This window comes from Hylobates moloch, unplaced genomic scaffold (genome assembly GCF_009828535.3).
Source record: "Hylobates moloch isolate HMO894 unplaced genomic scaffold, HMol_V3 SCAFFOLD_7, whole genome shotgun sequence".
Taxonomy (NCBI): Eukaryota; Metazoa; Chordata; class Mammalia; order Primates; family Hylobatidae; genus Hylobates; species Hylobates moloch.
Window position 1 is genome coordinate 119407196 of NW_026652282.1, and position 17819 is coordinate 119425014.

At 44.3% G+C, this 17819-nt stretch overlaps 1 protein-coding gene across 1 annotated transcript in view; it reads right to left on the bottom strand.

Annotated features, from left to right (window-relative positions):
* The window catches only part of FGF13 (fibroblast growth factor 13), a 605359-nt gene extending 589416 nt beyond the window's left edge, over positions 1-15943 (bottom strand). Inside the window, exons 1-2 of the mRNA XM_032757733.2 lie at positions 15869-15943; positions 15000-15212 (exon numbers count right to left, since the gene is read on the bottom strand). Of these exons, the coding sequence (XP_032613624.1) occupies positions 15000-15048 (49 nt within the window). The 5' untranslated portion in view covers positions 15049-15212; positions 15869-15943. The remainder of the gene's footprint in view (positions 1-14999; positions 15213-15868) is intronic.
* Positions 15944-17819: the final 1876 nt, after the last annotated feature.

Genomic DNA, 17819 nt, shown 5'->3' on the forward strand with positions numbered 1-17819 from the left:
ACACACACACACACACACACACACACACACACACACACACACACACACAATCACTTTAAAAAAGTAACATAATAGACCCAAGAGGACCTAAAAAAGTCCTATTTACTCTACTCATGGTTCTCAAACTTGCAAGTCATTTGGATTGATGCCTCAATTCTCCAGTACCTTAAAAATTTGCATTCTTCCTTTATGTTATTCACCATGTTATTTTAATAATCTTAGACTAAAGATTGAGAAAACAAATTGAGTATTTTAAAACAATTTATCCCATCAATTAAAAAAAGATCTACACCCAAGTTCATAACAGCATTATTCACAAGAGTCAGAAGATGAAAGCAACCCAAGTGTCCCTCCATGGATGAATGGATAAGCCAAATGTGGTCTATATATACAATGTAATATTATTCAGCCTGAAAAAGGAAAGAAATTCCCACACACACTACAACATGGATGAGCCTCAAGGCTCATCTTTTCCTTATAAATTACCCAATCTCAGGTGCCTTTTTATAGCAACGCTAAATGAAATAAGTCAGTCACAAAATGACAAATAACTATAGTTCCACTTATATAAGGTATCTAAAGTAATCAAACCCATAGAAACAAAGTAGAATGGTGGTTGCAAGGGACTGGGGTAATGGGGAAATGGGGAATTGTTTAATGTGTACACGGTTTCACTTTTGTGAGATAAAAACGTTCTGAAGAGTGGTTGCACAACCAGTCTTCAGATTATATGCTTCAGTTAAATACTTAACACTACTGATCTGTACACATAAAAATGGTTAAGATGGTAAATTTTATGTTATGTGTATTTTACCACAATTAAAAGTAAAAATAAAATTTTCAAGAGGGATCATGTTATAATGCTACATGGTGTATTGTCCTGAAGCTCTACTCCAAGAAAACATGATTGGGGTACACAAAGGCCCCAAATGTGAGAAAATGCAATACTTTAGTTCTTTTAGTCATGAATAAATACATTGTGATGAGAAGGATGAACATACTTTTAAAACCTGTTCTTGCCTTTGTGGGGAAAACAATACAAGCAAACTTATTTAGGTCACAGCAGTTACTGTAAACATCCCAAGAAAAGCTTATTAATAACAGCCACCCACAAAGGACCTGGTTTCAACCAAAGAATGTCATGGAGTCAGTGAAAGGAAGGCTGGGGAAGAATTGTCCTGTATTTTAGAAATAAGAATGTTAGCATCTTTCTGTAGTTCAACTTGGATTTAGGGATCACAAATACGGCCAATTATTTTAAATAAGGAAATTGAACTAGATTGTGTCTGAAGGACCTTCTGGCTCTAAACCACAATAATTGGTTGCTTGCTTGATAAAAGAAAAAAAAAAAAAAAACAGGAAAATACCCTAAACATTTATGTCAATCCTTAATTCTGCTATCAGTAGAGTAACAGAGGCCACCTGCCTGAATCTGTTACTGTGTCAGTGTGGAAATGTACTGGACTAGGCCCCTGCCACTAACTTGTTCTACGACCTTGGACAAGTCATTGCCTCTCTGTGGGCCTAATTCTTCTACTCTGTAGTGGAAAGATTAGACCAAATGATGATGAAGGTCCCTTCCAGCCATTAGAGCCTATGATTAAGGATCTGTGGAGCATGGTGATTAAGGCTGCAGAACAATGTGAATATACTTAATACCATAGAACTGGATACCATAGAGTTGACCATAAAATGGTCAGTTTTATGTTGTATATTTTGCCACAGTAAATATATTTAAAATAATTAAAATAAAAAAGATAATAATCTGAGAAGCAAGACAGCCACTCTGAGCAACAGTTTCAAATTAGAATAGCAGGAAACAAACGCCTCAACAAGAGGCCTCTAGGCTTGGTTTTTATTTCTTTCTTTCTAATCAAGTAGTCCTTCATACCCAAAGAAGCATGCAAGTACACTAAAGATGATGCTATTCAAAGAAAAACTTTTCATAAAACAATAACTCTTTCGATATTGTAACTACCTCCACATTCAGCATTTGAGTTAGATTTGTATATATAGTTTTTATAAACTGAGTCTCCCCTATATACAATATGGTCAAGAGAGATGCACTCTGGACCAAATCTCACTCTCAGCAGAGCAACTACTCTCATTTCTTCCAGCCATGTAAAACAAGCAACTCAACTCTGGCTCAAAGGCAGGGAAATAAGTTTATTATCTTCTGCCAGGATTTTCAGATCCTGGGGAGATGCCTCTGCACTAAAAATCAATACAAGATTTTTCAAGGTATTCAGTTTTGTCACTTGTTCAGAGACAATGGCCTCAGAAAAGAAGATGAACTGCCTTACTTCCTTTTCCTCCCTTTTTCTGCATGCTGCCCTTTAAAGACATGCTCTTTGTGCCATAAATTCAAAGGTTGCTTTTATGTCCAGTGGGGTGGAGGGAGGAAGCTCAGTGTGTTTTAAACGGTGAAATCTGTCAAAGTCCCAAAGGCTCTTGTGATACAAATCAGGTCATCCTATACAGCCTGAACCCCCAATTCCACAGAGGAAATAAAAACCATTTATAACTCAAAGTAACTAGCAGTAATAGGTCAATGCACTTGATTGGTCATGAACCAATTACAGAGACACTGCTTGGTGCCTCAAGGATGAGAAGGGGTGGGGGTGCACCTAGGCCCAGCCCAACACTCACACTCCTGCTTCCACCTCCCATCACCACCTGCTGCCAGATACAGGCAGAAAAATTATGTCCAAGGAAAAAGGGAATTACCTTGTCCGCCCTGTGTCATCCTGCTCTGGACTGGCAGAGAAATGTCTTGGAAGTCCCACTCCCACCCGCTTATCCCACCAGTTTAAGATCCACTGAGGTTCAAGATATCATAAGGGTCAAAATATTTGGACACTGACCTCTGCTATTCTAACAGCTGTACTAGGATTGCCATCTCTGAATGGCATGCCTGAAGCTCCCTCCAAGCCCCGCCCTCTCTGCGAGAGCCAAGGCTTTGAAATTCTCCTGCTTCCCTACTTTCTCCTAAAGGGAGACCATCAAGGGAAACAATTGAGGCAAGAATGGCAATAAGATAGAAAAAAGTAGCAAAAAGAGAGAAAGAAGGCTTCCAAGCAGAACATTTATATGTGGAAGATGAATAGGGCCGAGAAGGTCTTTAAGGTTACTTAATTCAACCCATGAGGACACTGAGAACTCAAAACATACAGTTGACAACAATGCTGGTCCTAGACTTCAGGGCTCCACCTCATATAACATTTTTGGAGTGGTTGACTCCTTTGAGAATCTGTTCAAAGCAATGGAGCCTGCTCACCAGAAAAACTGACATTTATATATAATTTCTAGGGAAGTCCTGTGATTGTCTCTAGGACAATGTTTCCCCAACTAGCCTGATGATAAGAATCACCAGGACACCTGCTTACAAGTCAGATTACCAGCTCTTTTCCTAAAATTCTAATTCAGTAGGTCAGAGGGAGGGTTTTTGTTTTGTTTTGTTTAGAAAAAACAAACAAACCAACCCTACAGGTGATTCTTTAGGCAAGCTTGAGAAACACTGCCCAGAGGCAGTAGGTCCCTAAACCAGCTGTGTATTAGAACCACTTGAGGAGCTTAATAAAAAATGTGGCTTTCTAAGGCTCATGCCCAGATATACTGAATCAAATTCTCATGGTAGGGGGTATATGTGGTTAGAGGTGATGCTGATGCCCAAACTGGTCCAGGAACCACTGTTTCAGTGGTTCCTGAACTACAGATAAGCAACCCATGTATGACTCCATCCAGCTTGACTCATTAGTAATTTGGCTTGGCCAGAGCCTGATGGCTATGATGGGCACCAGATCACTCACTGCTTGACATACCACCAACATGGAACAGAGTGCTTCATGCACTGAAAGTCTGTTTCCCTAAGGAAACTTGCAAAATATGCTTGTATTATCCATGAAGGCAGGGATAGTTATCTGTTCTGCTCACTGCTGTATTCTCAGTGTCTAAGAAAGCAGATGGCACATAGAAGGTTCAATACATATTTATCGAGTAAATTAACAGATGAATTAATTTACACATGCATTAAAATAACTGAAATCACTTAAGTTGGGGTATGACTGTCCAATGCATGTGTGAATCTGTAGATTTATTTCTATCACCAAGAAACTCTCTATCAAGAGTCCTCTAACTTGAAAAATCAATATGAAAATCACTACTATTTCAGTAATATTATCAGTATCATCATTGACCAAATTCTACGTAGATAGCCCATTATGAAGTAGCAATTATATCCTAAATTAAATTAGCAAAATTAAATCCAGCAGGATTATTGCTGTCAGTCTAAGGGCTTTTGGTATAGAGTTTCAAAGGTAAAGCAGCATTTGCAGAAACCTAGGATGGATGATAAGCATTGTCATTACGTAACACATTTAGTGAGCACTTGCTTTGTGAAAAGGATCCCTGAAGACATTCCAGTCTATTCAGAGGGATAAGACATAAGCAGATAAGAAGTTAACCATGAGATATACCCAAAGTAGCCCATGGAGATTGCCAGATGGGTGACATAGAAGCCCTGTACAGGAAGTAAGCAGTCAGTGCCTGCTGGCAGGGTGGAAGAAAGGCTTCATGGAGGATGGAGATTTAGCTTGGACTTGAAGCATCATATAATATAAAAATAATAAGTAGTTCACGCTAGATCAAGGAATGAGGGAGCAGAAAACTCAGTTTGAAGACAATCAGTAAGTAATATTTCATTAATATTATTTTTATTATTATATCATTAATATAATTATGTATTTCCACTATAGATAAAAATAGAAAATATGACTAAACACTATAAATTTCTATAAGCCAACCACCCAGAGATTCCTTTTGGTGTATATTCTTTCAAGATTTATTGTTAGCATATTTGTTGTGTATCTATTTACATATGTGCATAGTTGTCTATGTGTATTTAATTTGGTATTTACAGATTTATACACACATATACATAGACCCATATGGGCACATATTCATATATGTACTTTTACAAAATACTAATCATGCTTGTGGTGTCCAGTGAGAAGGATCTCAAGGAGGTGCAGGAAAAATGTTGACACCCCAGGCACAAATCACCATCTCTCCTTGGTTACCCCTAAGTCCACACCTACTATACACACTGAAAATGATGGTGCAAATTATTTAACGACGTAAAATAACATTCTAACACGTTGAGGGAAAAAAAGGAAGTTATCGTGTATGTGCCTGATCCCACATACACACTTAAAGATAATTAGCCATGTCTATGTATTATAACATGCAGAGAAAAAGGACTAGAAGCAAAGCCTCAAAAAGTTAACTTGGTAGTGGAACCTTGAGTGATATTTTCTTCTCTATGCTTTTATGATGTTCCAAATTGTCTCCAGTAAACATGCATTATTTTGTAATCTGAAAAAAATCAATGTAATAAAACATAAGCAATATAAAAACACACAGATAAATTCAAATCTGCCTGTGAGCGTCCTGCTCAAGATGCATCTTCGGTTTTTGAGCAGCTAAAGTCAAATTAGCATTAACAAGAAGACAGAGAAAGCAAAGCTCTTGTATTGGTCAAGCCCTGACTTCAAGGCTCTTGGCCTTCTATGCCTGCCTTTGAGGTGTCTAGCGGGTGGGTCAGGTGTACGGAAAGCAAGAAAGCCTTGATAGGTGTCGGTGAGGGAGGAGGGCGCGCCTCCCTGAGCCCCGCCCAGCCACCACCAGCGCTGCTCTGACCGCCACCATCTTAACGCTGCTTCCCCACAGGCTGCAACGTGCCCGCAGTCTAGACTGTGAGGCCGCGGGCCGCACCGGAGCGCGCGGTATCTTCCCCCGGACTGCGGCCGCCCGCACCGCCAGCCACGGAGCCCTGGCCCGGGCCCGCGGTTCCCTTTGCGACGCCTCCCCGTGAGTCGACTGGGCCGTGGGTATCGAGGGCAAGCAAACAGAAACCCCCACTGCCCACCACCGCTGCCGCCGCCGGGAAGGCGCTTTGTCATGCCCGGAGCCGGCGCCGGGCAGCTCTTTGCCAAGTTTCACCTTCGGTGACACAACTTTTCCGTGTTTCTTTTTTAGGCAGCTGCCACATCACGAGGCTAATGAGCACACTAAGGTTTGTAATAAACCTGCCTGCCAGATACACAGGAACTGAGGGAGGCTGGTTGACCAGACCTTTCAGCGCGATCGTCGGGTTCCCAGCTAGCCGAAAAACAAATGTTCCCTGGAATGAGAGCATCTAGGAGCACCTTGTCCTGTTTCCAAGAGAATGGCTCACATTGTTCCCAGAGCTCCGAAAATCACTCACAAATTCAAGAGCTCTTGGAAGCCTTAATGTTCAATAAACCCCCCAAGGGGAGAGGCAAGCATACACACAGAGAATCAAAGGCAAAATAAGCAGGTCAATTCTCAATACTTTCAAAGTCACCGCTGAAAGAAGATTCTGAAAATATCTATGGGCATATTCAAGAACTGCACTCAGCCTGTCTTCTTTAGGTTGTTTACTTCTACTTTTAAGAGCTAGATAAATATTTTAAGAACCCTAGCTATTTACTAACCCTCAACTCCACAACAGTAACAAATGCTACCTACATTATTTGGAGCAAGTTTTGAGAACTGGGTTTCATGTTTGTTATGAAATTTACCTATAGCCATGCAATAGACTCATCACTGTTAATTATTACCATTGAGCAACAGTTCTACAATACAGATAAACACTACATGATTCTCAACTTCGAGAACTATAATTAATATGCTTGTTCAAGGCGTTGTGTCTCTCTTAACAAGATATATTTTTGGAAATATTATCTAACTGAAGGCAGCCTAAATAGTACACAAAATAAAGCTTGCACTTTTTTATTTTTCCATTTAAAATGAGTTATATAAGTAGTGAAAAACTTCTTCTGTGGAGCTACACTTTGTTGTGGGGGGTGGATTTATTTCATCACGATTAATATAGCTATCAAAGGAAAAAATCCAGAAATGAAAATCTTTCAATGAGCTCAGCACACCCTGAGGAGCCCCATTCGGTTAATAAAAACCACTGACATTTGTTAACAAGAAAAGGAGGGAGGGAAAGGAGAGTCGGAGGAAGAACGGGTAGGGTTGAGAGACAAAGAGAAGGGAAATGAGACATAGGATTCTGATGGGAGACAGACTGAAAGCATATACCATGTAATGAAAGCTAAAATAAACAGGTGGAGTTTTTACTCAACAGTGAATTAAGAGGATGTATAATCTTGAAGACACAGGTGAAACAAGGTCCCAGATGCAGTTGCAAAAGAAAGTACCATTGTTTTTAAACCAATATGAAAGCCAAAGTCACCTGGCCAATGTCCTGTAGCAGTGGTTCAAGAAGATGGCCAAGTGAAGTGAGATGCACATGGGAAAGTGAAAAGTCAGAATGTCCCAGGCCAGAGAAGAAGGAAAGGGCACCCCGGCACAGCACCTGATAGAGAAAAGTCACGCAAAAAATGTTCAGATGTTTGTTTAACTGAACAAAGACCACAGCCCTGGAGCAACCATGCATTTAGTATAGTCACACTCCTCCTAATTATGTCCAATTTGGTGAATGAAGGTAATTTTGTCTTTGTGCAAACCTGCATTAGAAAGACTCAGCTGTGCTGCCTAGGAAGGGAGTGTGATATAGTGGTTAGTGGTTAGGAGGTAGATTTGGAGTCAATCAAATCTGGTCAAATCCTCACTTCACCATCTTGTTAGCTGAGTGACCTAAGGATGGCCTTGGTCTCAGTTTCTTCATCTGTCACATTGGAAGAATAGTGTGGATATTCATTCTCCATACATTGAATGTCCATATATTGTTATGAAGATTTCATGAGATATTTCATGTCAACTCCCTGGCCTATAGTCAGTACTCAGAAAATACTATTATTTTTAGGACACCAGTCAAAATTATTTCTCCCACGTATCTAGGTGTTAGAAAGTCAACCATTAACTATTGAATTCTTTGAGTGGAAGCTCTACCCCAGGCAATCTTTAGATAGAATGTAAATATCCCTAAGTATTTATCAGATTAAGCCACCAGGAGGCTCTGAAAAAGTCTTTCTCTATCACAGTGCCTTCTGATATGACAACAAGACAGGAAGTGAGCAGGGCATAGGACCAATGAGTTTTCATAGGTGCATGGCATATGCATTCATCATTTATTGATTACTACAAGGCCAAGCACTGTGTTAGTAATTTGCAAACCACTAGCGGTGTGACTTCATATAAGCTACATGATCTCCATGAACTTCAATTTTCTCATCTCTAAAGTCTGTATGTACTAAGAGCTACTGTACTTCATTTGGCTGTCAGGATTAAATTAGATATATGTAAAAATAATGTTTGCCTAGTAAATAGTAACTGCTCAATAATTTACAGGCTACTATTATAAAGACAGCAATGTTCATTATTGTTATTTGCTATTGAAGGATGAATAAAACATACCTCTGCTTAAAGGATTTCCCTATCTTTCCCAGGTCATTCAACAACTACTCCTAGAAGACTAACCATGTCCAAGATTCTATTGAATGCCCCAGTGTGGGGCAGGGTGGGAGTCTTCCAAGAAACCAGAGGACAAGACGAGAAGGGTTATCAACAGGGGATGAAAAGTGTTGGATGGGGAGGTGACTAGGTGTGTCAGAAACCAAAGAGTGCATACAGGAAAAACTAATAGATGATGATAGAAATAAAAATAGGAGGCCAGGCGCGATGGCTCACACCTGTAATCCCAGCACTTTGGGAGGCCAAGGTGGGTGGATCATTTGAGGTCAGGAGTTCAAGACCAGCTTGGCCAACATGGTGAAACCCCATCTCTACTAAAAATACAAAAAATTGGCCGGGCGGTGGTGGCGCACGCCTGTAATCCCAGCTACTAGGAAGGCTGGGGCAGGAGAATCACTTGAACCCGGGAGGCGGAGGTTGCAGTGAGTGGAGATCATGCCACTGCACTCCAGTCTGGGTGACAGACTGAGACCCTATCTCAAAAAAAAAAAAAAAAAAAAAAAAATAAAATAAGAGTCGTCTTTAGGTAAGGGGAATGACTAGAAAAGGGCATGAGAGAACTTTCTGGGGTGACAAGAATGTTCTGTATCTTGACTTTGGTGTGGATTTTACGGATGTAAATATTTATCAAAAATCATTGAGATGCACACTTAAGATCTGTACATGTTACTACAGGTAAATTTCAATTACAAAAAAAGGAAATTGAGTTTTACTATTTTTCTTTTCTAATTTGGCCTTTGACTAGGCCTGCCTTTCACCAGAAGATTCTTTTCTTTCTTCCCAGCCCTACTTACAGGAACCACAAAAAAAAAAAGGACAGACATGTACAACTAGGGATTCCTCTAGGCCAAAGAGTGATTGTCCAGACCAAATCTGATGTCTCTGCAGGCAGGCCAAGCAAGCAACTTAGCTCTGGACAGCCCTATTGTACTCCCTAGAATGTCAACCACAACCCTACACCAGCAGAAGCCTTTGCCTGTGGGGAAGGTCATTAGCCAGTGACACTAGTACTATTTCCATTTGAAAATCAATGCTAAAAGTAATTTCAAAGGGCAGAGGCAAGAATAGCCATGAGAACTGCTTTACAGTAATCACAATAAACAGTCATTGTAATTTAGACTTAATATTTATTACAACTCAGATCCCTTAATATAATAGTCCTTCATATGTCCATTGTACCCTAAGAATCAATAATTTATTTCTTTTCTAATAACCCCCCCCATTTTCAGAATTAGTACTCTGGAAAACACTGCTTTAAAGGAAAAAAAATGGCCATCCAATTCAAGGAGAAATCGGATCTGAGGCCTGGAGTGGTAGTCATAATGACTACGAAATATTATTTCACTTCTTTAGGAAATTAATGCATTTACCTGGAAACCCACACTCTTAGGAAATGTTTCATCAATATATGACATTCAAAAAAGTGATAAAATGCCATGTTAAAAAATGTCAGAAATAAGATTCAACTAAGTTTGTAGAGCTGGTACATTACAAATAGATAACCTACATTTCAAGTTGATGAAGACTAACTAAGATGATCCACATTACACAGGACAATGAGCCTGAAATCCACTCTTCAGCCTGTGCGGATATGTCATGGTGATGATGTGTCTTCTTGATAGGGAAACATAAATCAGTGACTGCAGAAAATGAGTTATGCAGACATTTGTGTTCTGTACTAATTGCTGAAACTATATTATGTGCCTAGTCTTCACATTTCAAAGATAACGTTAAGCTGAGCAAGGTAATAGACATGTAGGATCCCCTTCATCCACTCTACTTTAATGCACATGGTTTTTCCCCGCTCCTTCAATTGCTTAATCTTGACAATTATTGTCCATTCTTTTCAAATTTCTCAACTCCAAAAATATAAGTCATACTGAAGCAGACACTAGAAAGCCTTTTTATTGGATATATTTCAAGAACTGCAACACATTCTGGTTGTTCTATGTTGATTGTAATTCCCAGAATAAGAAGTTGATTTGGACATAAAACAGCACAGCTGCAAAGAGACCTGGAACGCTAACAGTTTCATATCCTTACTCACCGCCTTACAAATCTGCCCTCTGGCTTATCCAATTCTGATTCAAATTCTCTCCCTGATTCCAATTCTCTCCCCAGTCCTGACCCTGTCCTCAAAGCCATCCATAAAATCTCCCCGCTGTGGGCATAGACCTCAACTCCTTCCTTCATCCCACAGCTCACCCTCTGCTTCTTACCCAGGCCCCAATTCAACATCCATTCCCACTCCAACCTCACCCACATCTCCAGACCTAGGACACATACTAACCCCTTTAAATTATTTGAACTGTGCTGAGAAGAGGCTTAGAGGAAGCAGTACGAAGCTAGAGAGAAGATACAGTACCCCTAACCCATGCCCCAACTTGCTCCCCCTTCTAGCTTTAGCCTTTGTCAATAAAGAAGCTACACGCTGCTACAAATAATTATGAAGAGGATTTGGGTATAATGTGCACTCATTTTCTCCACCTATCCCCAAGAACAGACCAATATTTCTGATTAGAGATCTCCCTGGTCACACCTCCTTAGCAAGGCTATGATCACCTCCTTCAGCACAGAAGAGACTGTGTGGCTTATGACACTGTATGTAAAACCATGGGACCATGATGTCAGAGTGAAAAAAACAAGTCCCTACATGAGTAATAGACAGATGATCATTGTTACTTTTTAAGAAGAGGTCACCAACCTCATAATTTCTTGTCGGTAAAATACCTCTAAACATCTGCTTTTGCCTGGCGCAAGTCTGAGAAAGACACCTGATGCAACCTATTATAGTAAACTACAATGATCAAGATGATCTTTTGGAAGGCATTCAGGACTCAAGCCTAGATATGCTGGCTGTATGACCACAATGCCCTGTCCTTCTTAAGTAGGATAGGGTAGAAAGACTATTGGAAAGGGCCAGGAAGTGAACAAAAAACGAACTGTGGTGTAAATGCATGGAGCCACTACAGTCCATTACAACAGCAGCTGTACAAGTGGCTGGCTTCTTGGGCTATGCATGGAATTGTCCTCCATTGTCCAGCAGCCAGCATGAGCCCAGCCTGACAACAGTGCTGTCTCACCAAGAGAACCCACGGCCCACAGAGCCTTGAAACTTGCCTGGATATGGTGGCTGTTAAGCTAAGCACAAAGGAAAGGGTTGTTGAAAAGAGCACACCCAACTCCAAACATGTAGCCACAAACCTAAAGACAGTTTTGAAAGCGAGAATTAGCTAGCATTTTTACTTAATCCAAAAAAGATTTGGTTTTATCTATAGCAGCCTACAAGATTTCCGATGCCACAGGAAAACTGTTGGAACAAACCAGAAACAGCCTTAACTGAGTGCTTTTCCAACAGAAGACTGCTGAAAAGATCTTATGTGACAAGGTAGAGAAGAGTGAGTCAAAGCTAAGAGAATATCTGCTTGAACAAACAAATATTATGCTTTCTTCTTCCCTGAAATGGAAACAGATCCTCCGGTCCAAGAGCCGCGTGACTCAAACTATATACGCATCTGCCAATTTTAAAGTTTATACAAAGCATAAATAAATACACAAAAGGCGACTGGCTGCACAAGAGGCCTTTTTAATAGTTTCAAACAGAATCAAGGTCCCCGCCCCCTTTCCAGAGAGAACAGCCTATCTTGTCTGGCTACATTTTTGAAAAGGTTATGAAAAAGATCAGTGTCCATCACTGGTCTTAACCTCAGTGAGTTGAAGAAAATGTCATTTAAAAAGACAATCAGCAATTTATGTACTCTTAAGGCCATATTTCATTCAGCAGCACAAAATAATTTACTGGAAACCTACTACCTGTGCTTTAAAAGCTCTGGAAACACTGTACTCTATAATAATTGATGTAGTTATGATACACTGTGGGTATGAGCCCTAACTGATGGGGGTGGGAGGCTGAATTTAAATGAGCAGTAGACTCTGAAAACAGATTATGAAATTCATTCAAACTGTTACTAAATTATTTGATTTCATCCAATCATCTGTCACACCACTGTTCAAAATTAAATGTGTGTATATTCAAGGTATCTATGAAATGCTTGATCCTATATCTTGCTATGTTACAAAGAATATGCCAATTGGTTTTTCAGCTTAAAAAATTAAAGATGACCTATATATAGGAAATTTGTAAGTAAGGAAAACTCTTCAGAAATATGGTCAACATATATAAACCCTATTGACTAAAAGATAAGTAGACCTTGTACCTTTCATCTCTAATATAAAAAGTAGTCTTTAAAATTTAGTCACATAAGACTTTTCATATACTTGAAAGAAGAAAATACTAATGGCTACTACACACTTACTATTTTGAAAATGCTCTAAATTCAACAACGAACAGAAAGGCTGAAATGGCAATCTTGCTCTTAGCAGCCAAAAGCTTCCCATCTTCTCGGGCAAGTAAACTCCCTTCTTAAAAGTTGCCTTGTAAAATTAATTTATTCTAATTACAGCCATAATTTCAAGTGCTAATTACACAATTCCTACAGAGGTATGTGGTTTCAAATGTGGTGAGTCAACACAAGAAAATGTTATGACACATGCCTAGTACAAATTTGTATTATTGAATTACAGAAACCTGTCCTGTTTCCAGATGCGTTAATCCATTCTGGACAACTGCAAATTATATTCCTAAAACAGAAACTCATTTTCTGTGAATGAATTTGGTTTCAGGGTCTCCCAACGGTAGCCTGAAATAAACCTGAAGTAACCACCTGATGGAAATCAGGAACCAAAGTTCCAGAAACAAACGAGAAATACTCCCAGATTCAACAGGGGAATGACGTGCCTAGATCAATCTGGTGCTACATTCTTTAATTACATTTACTTCTCTGGGCCCTCAGTGGAAAACAAAACGATTTAATGACCCTGAAGTCATTTTCCTTTATCATATAAATGCCTGTTTGAGACTCAACAATTAGGAGAGCTCTGGAAACCTACAGCTGTCGTTCTACTTTCCAAAGTTACTCTTTCACTTGGGATTGAATGCTAGCCTTGAGCCAGACCGGGGGCAACAACGACCCTTATGACAACGGATCTGACCCCTCCACAAACTTCCGGAACCTTCGTCACCCTTTCGCCTAGTTGGGGAAGAAATGGCTCCACTTAGAAACAAGGATAAAGGCCTTGAGCTGAAGACTTTGACAACTTTCCGCGGGGGAGGGTTGGTGCTGCCCTAGAATCTCCCGGGAAAGAAAGCTCTGAGAGGTGGGGAGAGGCGAGAAGGAGGAGAGGAGAAAAAGGAATAGAGAAAGGAGTGGGAGTGAAGGGGGCCTGAGGGCTCAGGGAGGAATTGGGGTCCCCGTGAACAAAAGCTGGGACTCCCCGCGCTGCAACCTCACTTCTGCAGTGGGGACTCAGCGTGGGTCGCTGCGGTCCAGTGTGCTTGGGGCCCTCAGGGCTAGTCCAGCCCACTCCAGCGTCTGCTCCGTGGCCATTCCGGACACTTGCACCTAAGGCACCTGCTGTTCCCCACTGCTCTTCTACATTCCCTCTCTGTGCCTCTTTCTGCACCCCGGTCTTCAAGGCCGCTGTCTCCAGTTTACATTCTGGGGCTGATCCCAGTCCTGAGAAAGGCAACGGCTAGAACCGGCAGAGGGTGGGGGGCGTCCCCTTCCTTTGCCTTAGTTCTCCCCAGCCTGAGCACCGCTTTGCTGCGCCTCCCCAACCCGCCGATGGGAGGCCCTGGGCAGAGGCGCGCACTCCAGGGGGACCAGTGGTCGGGTGCCCCGGGCGCGGTGGCTGAATCCCAGCAAGCAGAGGAAGAGGACTGCCCCCTCCCGCGGAGGCCCGCTCACGCTGGGCACTAGTGGCAAGGGGACAACAGCCTTTGTTCTCCTGGGGCTTGGCGAGGCTGTGCTGCCAAAGCGCAGCGCGGGCGGCGCCAGGGCACCAGGATTGCTCACTTTTGCACGCGGCGTGTCGAAGGGTGCAAACTCCTGCCTTCCCCGAGGGTTGGGGTGGATAAGGAGTTTGGGATTAGGAGATGTCCGGGGTGGGGGGAGGAGGAGGTGGGGGGAAAGGAGGGGGGAGGGGTTCTGCGTCTCGACCAGGCTCTTTGTTTGCATTGGGGGCGGGGAGAGGGGGCTGAAGGTGGGTTCAAGCTTGGGTTCTGAGAGCAGGGCAGATTCCTGAGTATGTCACCATGTTGCACGCGCGCAGCACACATATGCACACTCGCGCACATGCACACACATGCACTCATACAGACAGCGCGGTTCCCGGCGCTCCGGGCTGCAGCAGCTTCGTCTGCCCGCAGCGCCACCACCGTGCGTCCAGAGGGGGAGTGGAGGAGGCTGGAGGCACTCGAGGGTCGACAATTCCGCGAGGAAGGAGGGAAAGTGGTGCAAACCTAGATCCACTCCCTAGCGACCTCTGCCCCCCCCCCTTTTCTCCCGGGGTCGCAGAGGTCATGGGCAGCTTAGGCTCCGGGAAGGAGGCAAGGAGCCGCCGGAGGGCGGCGCGCACGCGAGGGGGCGAGGGAAACGAAGGAAAGGAAAGCAGGCGGACTCGGCAGGCGGGCTTACCCTTAGAAGCATCTTTCTCCTCTTTGGGCTTGGTCACCTTTCCACTCATAGATCCCAGCTTGCTTGACAAGGTTCGCTCAGAAGACGGAAGTCCTCGCCGAGCGGGCCGGACTTGGGAGAGTGCTTAGGGCGGCAAGTCTCGACCACGAGCTCCCCTCGGTATGGTTCGGGGCGGAAGCCGCTTTTCCCCACCGCTGCCGCCGTCGCCGCTGCCTACGAGAGAGTGGGGAGGAAAGGAAAGGGGTGAAGGAGGAGCCGCCGTCGCCGCCGCCGCGATCCCGAGCGGCCGGCCGCGGGAGGAGCCGCTCCTCGCGCTCAAGAAGTGAAGAGACAAAGCGGCGCGGCGCTTCCTCCGCGCCCCGCGCCCTCAGCTTCTGCCCGCCTGCGGAGAGCCACGCTCGCAACCCCCGGGGCGGCCGAGAGGAGCGGCCGAGAGGAGCGGCCGGGACTCCCCGGCTTCACTGCCGGCCTCCCTGGGCTCCGCGCGGGCCGCTCGCTGGGAGTTGCCTGGGTGGGCTGCCCGCGCACTGGCAGGCTGCTTTCCCCCGCCTCTCCCAATCCGCTGCGGGCCGCCAACTCGATCAAAATAAAACCCCGAGGAAGGCTTTTAAAAAAATCAAAACAAAGATAAAAATATTCACTTAAAAATAACAAGCCTCCCTGAAAGGGAAATGTTTGAGCATGTGATGAGCAACGTGTGAGCCTGTTACACCGCAGAGTCGCGCAGCTTCTCGCCCGCGGGGAATCGGGAGGAGAGGGTCGCCTCTTTTCTTTCTTTCTATTTAATCCATTTCCAGGTTCCTCTTATTTTGCCAAAAAGGGGGCCGGAGTTGGTCGCCGGCGGAGGAGTGGGAGACGATGGCCCTTACCTGCTCTCTTTCTCTCTCTCTCCCTACACCCACACCCCCTCGGAGCTCGCCCGCTCCCTCGCTCGCGCTCTCCTTCCAAAGAACTCTCCGGTCCTAGAGAGCCACGAATCAACACCGCGGCGCATTCTATATAAACGGCAAGGTGTGGGCACGCGGAGGGTGGGGGCTGGCGAAGGCGGGGCCTCACAAAGCCGCCCGCCCGCTGTAGTAAAAGGAGAGCTCGGCAGGGGCGCGCCGACGTCAGCCGCCGGCTGGCAAAACCCCGGCGAGCCCCGCGTAGTGCGGGCGAGCGTGTCTGCGGGGCGTCCCCTGGCCCCTCCGGGGCAGGGAGGGCCCGCGGGTGCCGCTGTAGCGGGCCCCACCGCTGGCCAAGGAGATGGAAGCCGGGCGCTCCCCCCACCCCGGCCCCTGTAACTCCTCTACTCCTAGCGCCTGCTTTCCCAGGCCCGTGCTGGTCGCCACCTACACTTTGGGGACTCCCCTGTTGGCAACTGCTCGCACCGAGCAGTGGAATCTCAGTCCGGGAGTCGACGACTTTTCGCTTCTGGCTAGCTGCTCAAGTTGAAACAGTCGGGCTCTCATGGGGGAGAGAAGGGCTCTCTGGGATCTGGGTGTCAGTAGGTCAGAGTGAAACTGACCGCGGCGGCTGCCACCTCCCACCCCCACCCCCACACGCAGGCCCCTCCTCCTAGGGCTGGTCGTTCTTGTTGGTAAACTGGAAGCAAAGAGTGCCCACCGCCCAGGATGGCCAATCCCAGGCAAACGGGTGAGGTGGGACTGGGGGCGAGTGCTGAAGAGGAGTAAGTAGGATTGAAACGTTGCCTGAGGAATACTTGTGACAAAACCCAGAGAAGGTCCCTGAAGATTAGAACTAGAAGGAAAACTGCTCAGGAATTGCTCTACCGAGGGCAGATGGGGAAGGAAAGAGAGAGAGAGAGAAAGAGAGAAAGGAAGAAGGAAGGAAGGAAGGAAAGAAAAAAGGAAGGAAGGAAGGAAGGGGGAGGGAGGGAGAGAGAGAAAGAAAGAGAAAGAAAAGGAAAGAGAAAGAAAGGAAAAGAAAAGAAAGGGAGAGAAAAGGAAGGAAGGGAGGGAGGGAAGGGAAAGGAAGAAAATGAACGAACTAGGGAAGGAGGGTGAGACAGTAGTCAGGAAATAGCCCCTGGGGCGTCCTGGAAAACCTTTTCTGCGATGGCCTCTTTTTGTGCATGCGAATCCCTGGTAGCCTCGTGCTCTGTTGAGGGACTGGGGTGGTGACTAGCAGGACTTGGTCCTCAGAACCGTCCATTAATCAGACCTTAGGCTTGAGCCTGGCCATGAAGGCTCAGTAGCGACTCCCATGCAGAAAATTCGTTTTCCCTCATTCTACTCAGCCCCACCCCCTTCTTAATTCGGTTTTGTTAATGGCATTAAACCAGGCGAAGAAATCATATAGATGGATTAGTCTTACTGAATCCCAGGCGGTAACTCAATTACAAGAGCCTGCTGTGGCTTTCAAAACCAGGAGTGTGGGCTGCCCCTGCTCCCAGTCCAGGTCTAAAGGTCGGCAACCCTCTAAACTCAATTTGCAGCCTCCATCCTCAGTCTGAGAGGAACTCCAGGCCCATTTTTCTTGTAAATAATATCTAATAATCTGGGGCTTGATGACACAATGTGATTATCCAACCCAAAGTTAGACCATTAATTAATATCAGTTGTCTGGGAAGGAAAACATTTCTCTTCAAATGATCGAATTCAAAAGGGTTGGAGGTTTAGATGGGTTTAGAGGAAAGGTCGAGGGGAAGGGGAGTCCTACCCCAAATCTCAGCATTATGCAGTATACCCATGTAATGAACCTGCACATGTACCTCCTGAATCTAAAATAAAAGTCAAAATTTTTAAAATAATAATAATTTACACCCAATAACAGTAAACATCAATTTCGCATCTAACCTGTGCCAAGCAGCATGCTAAA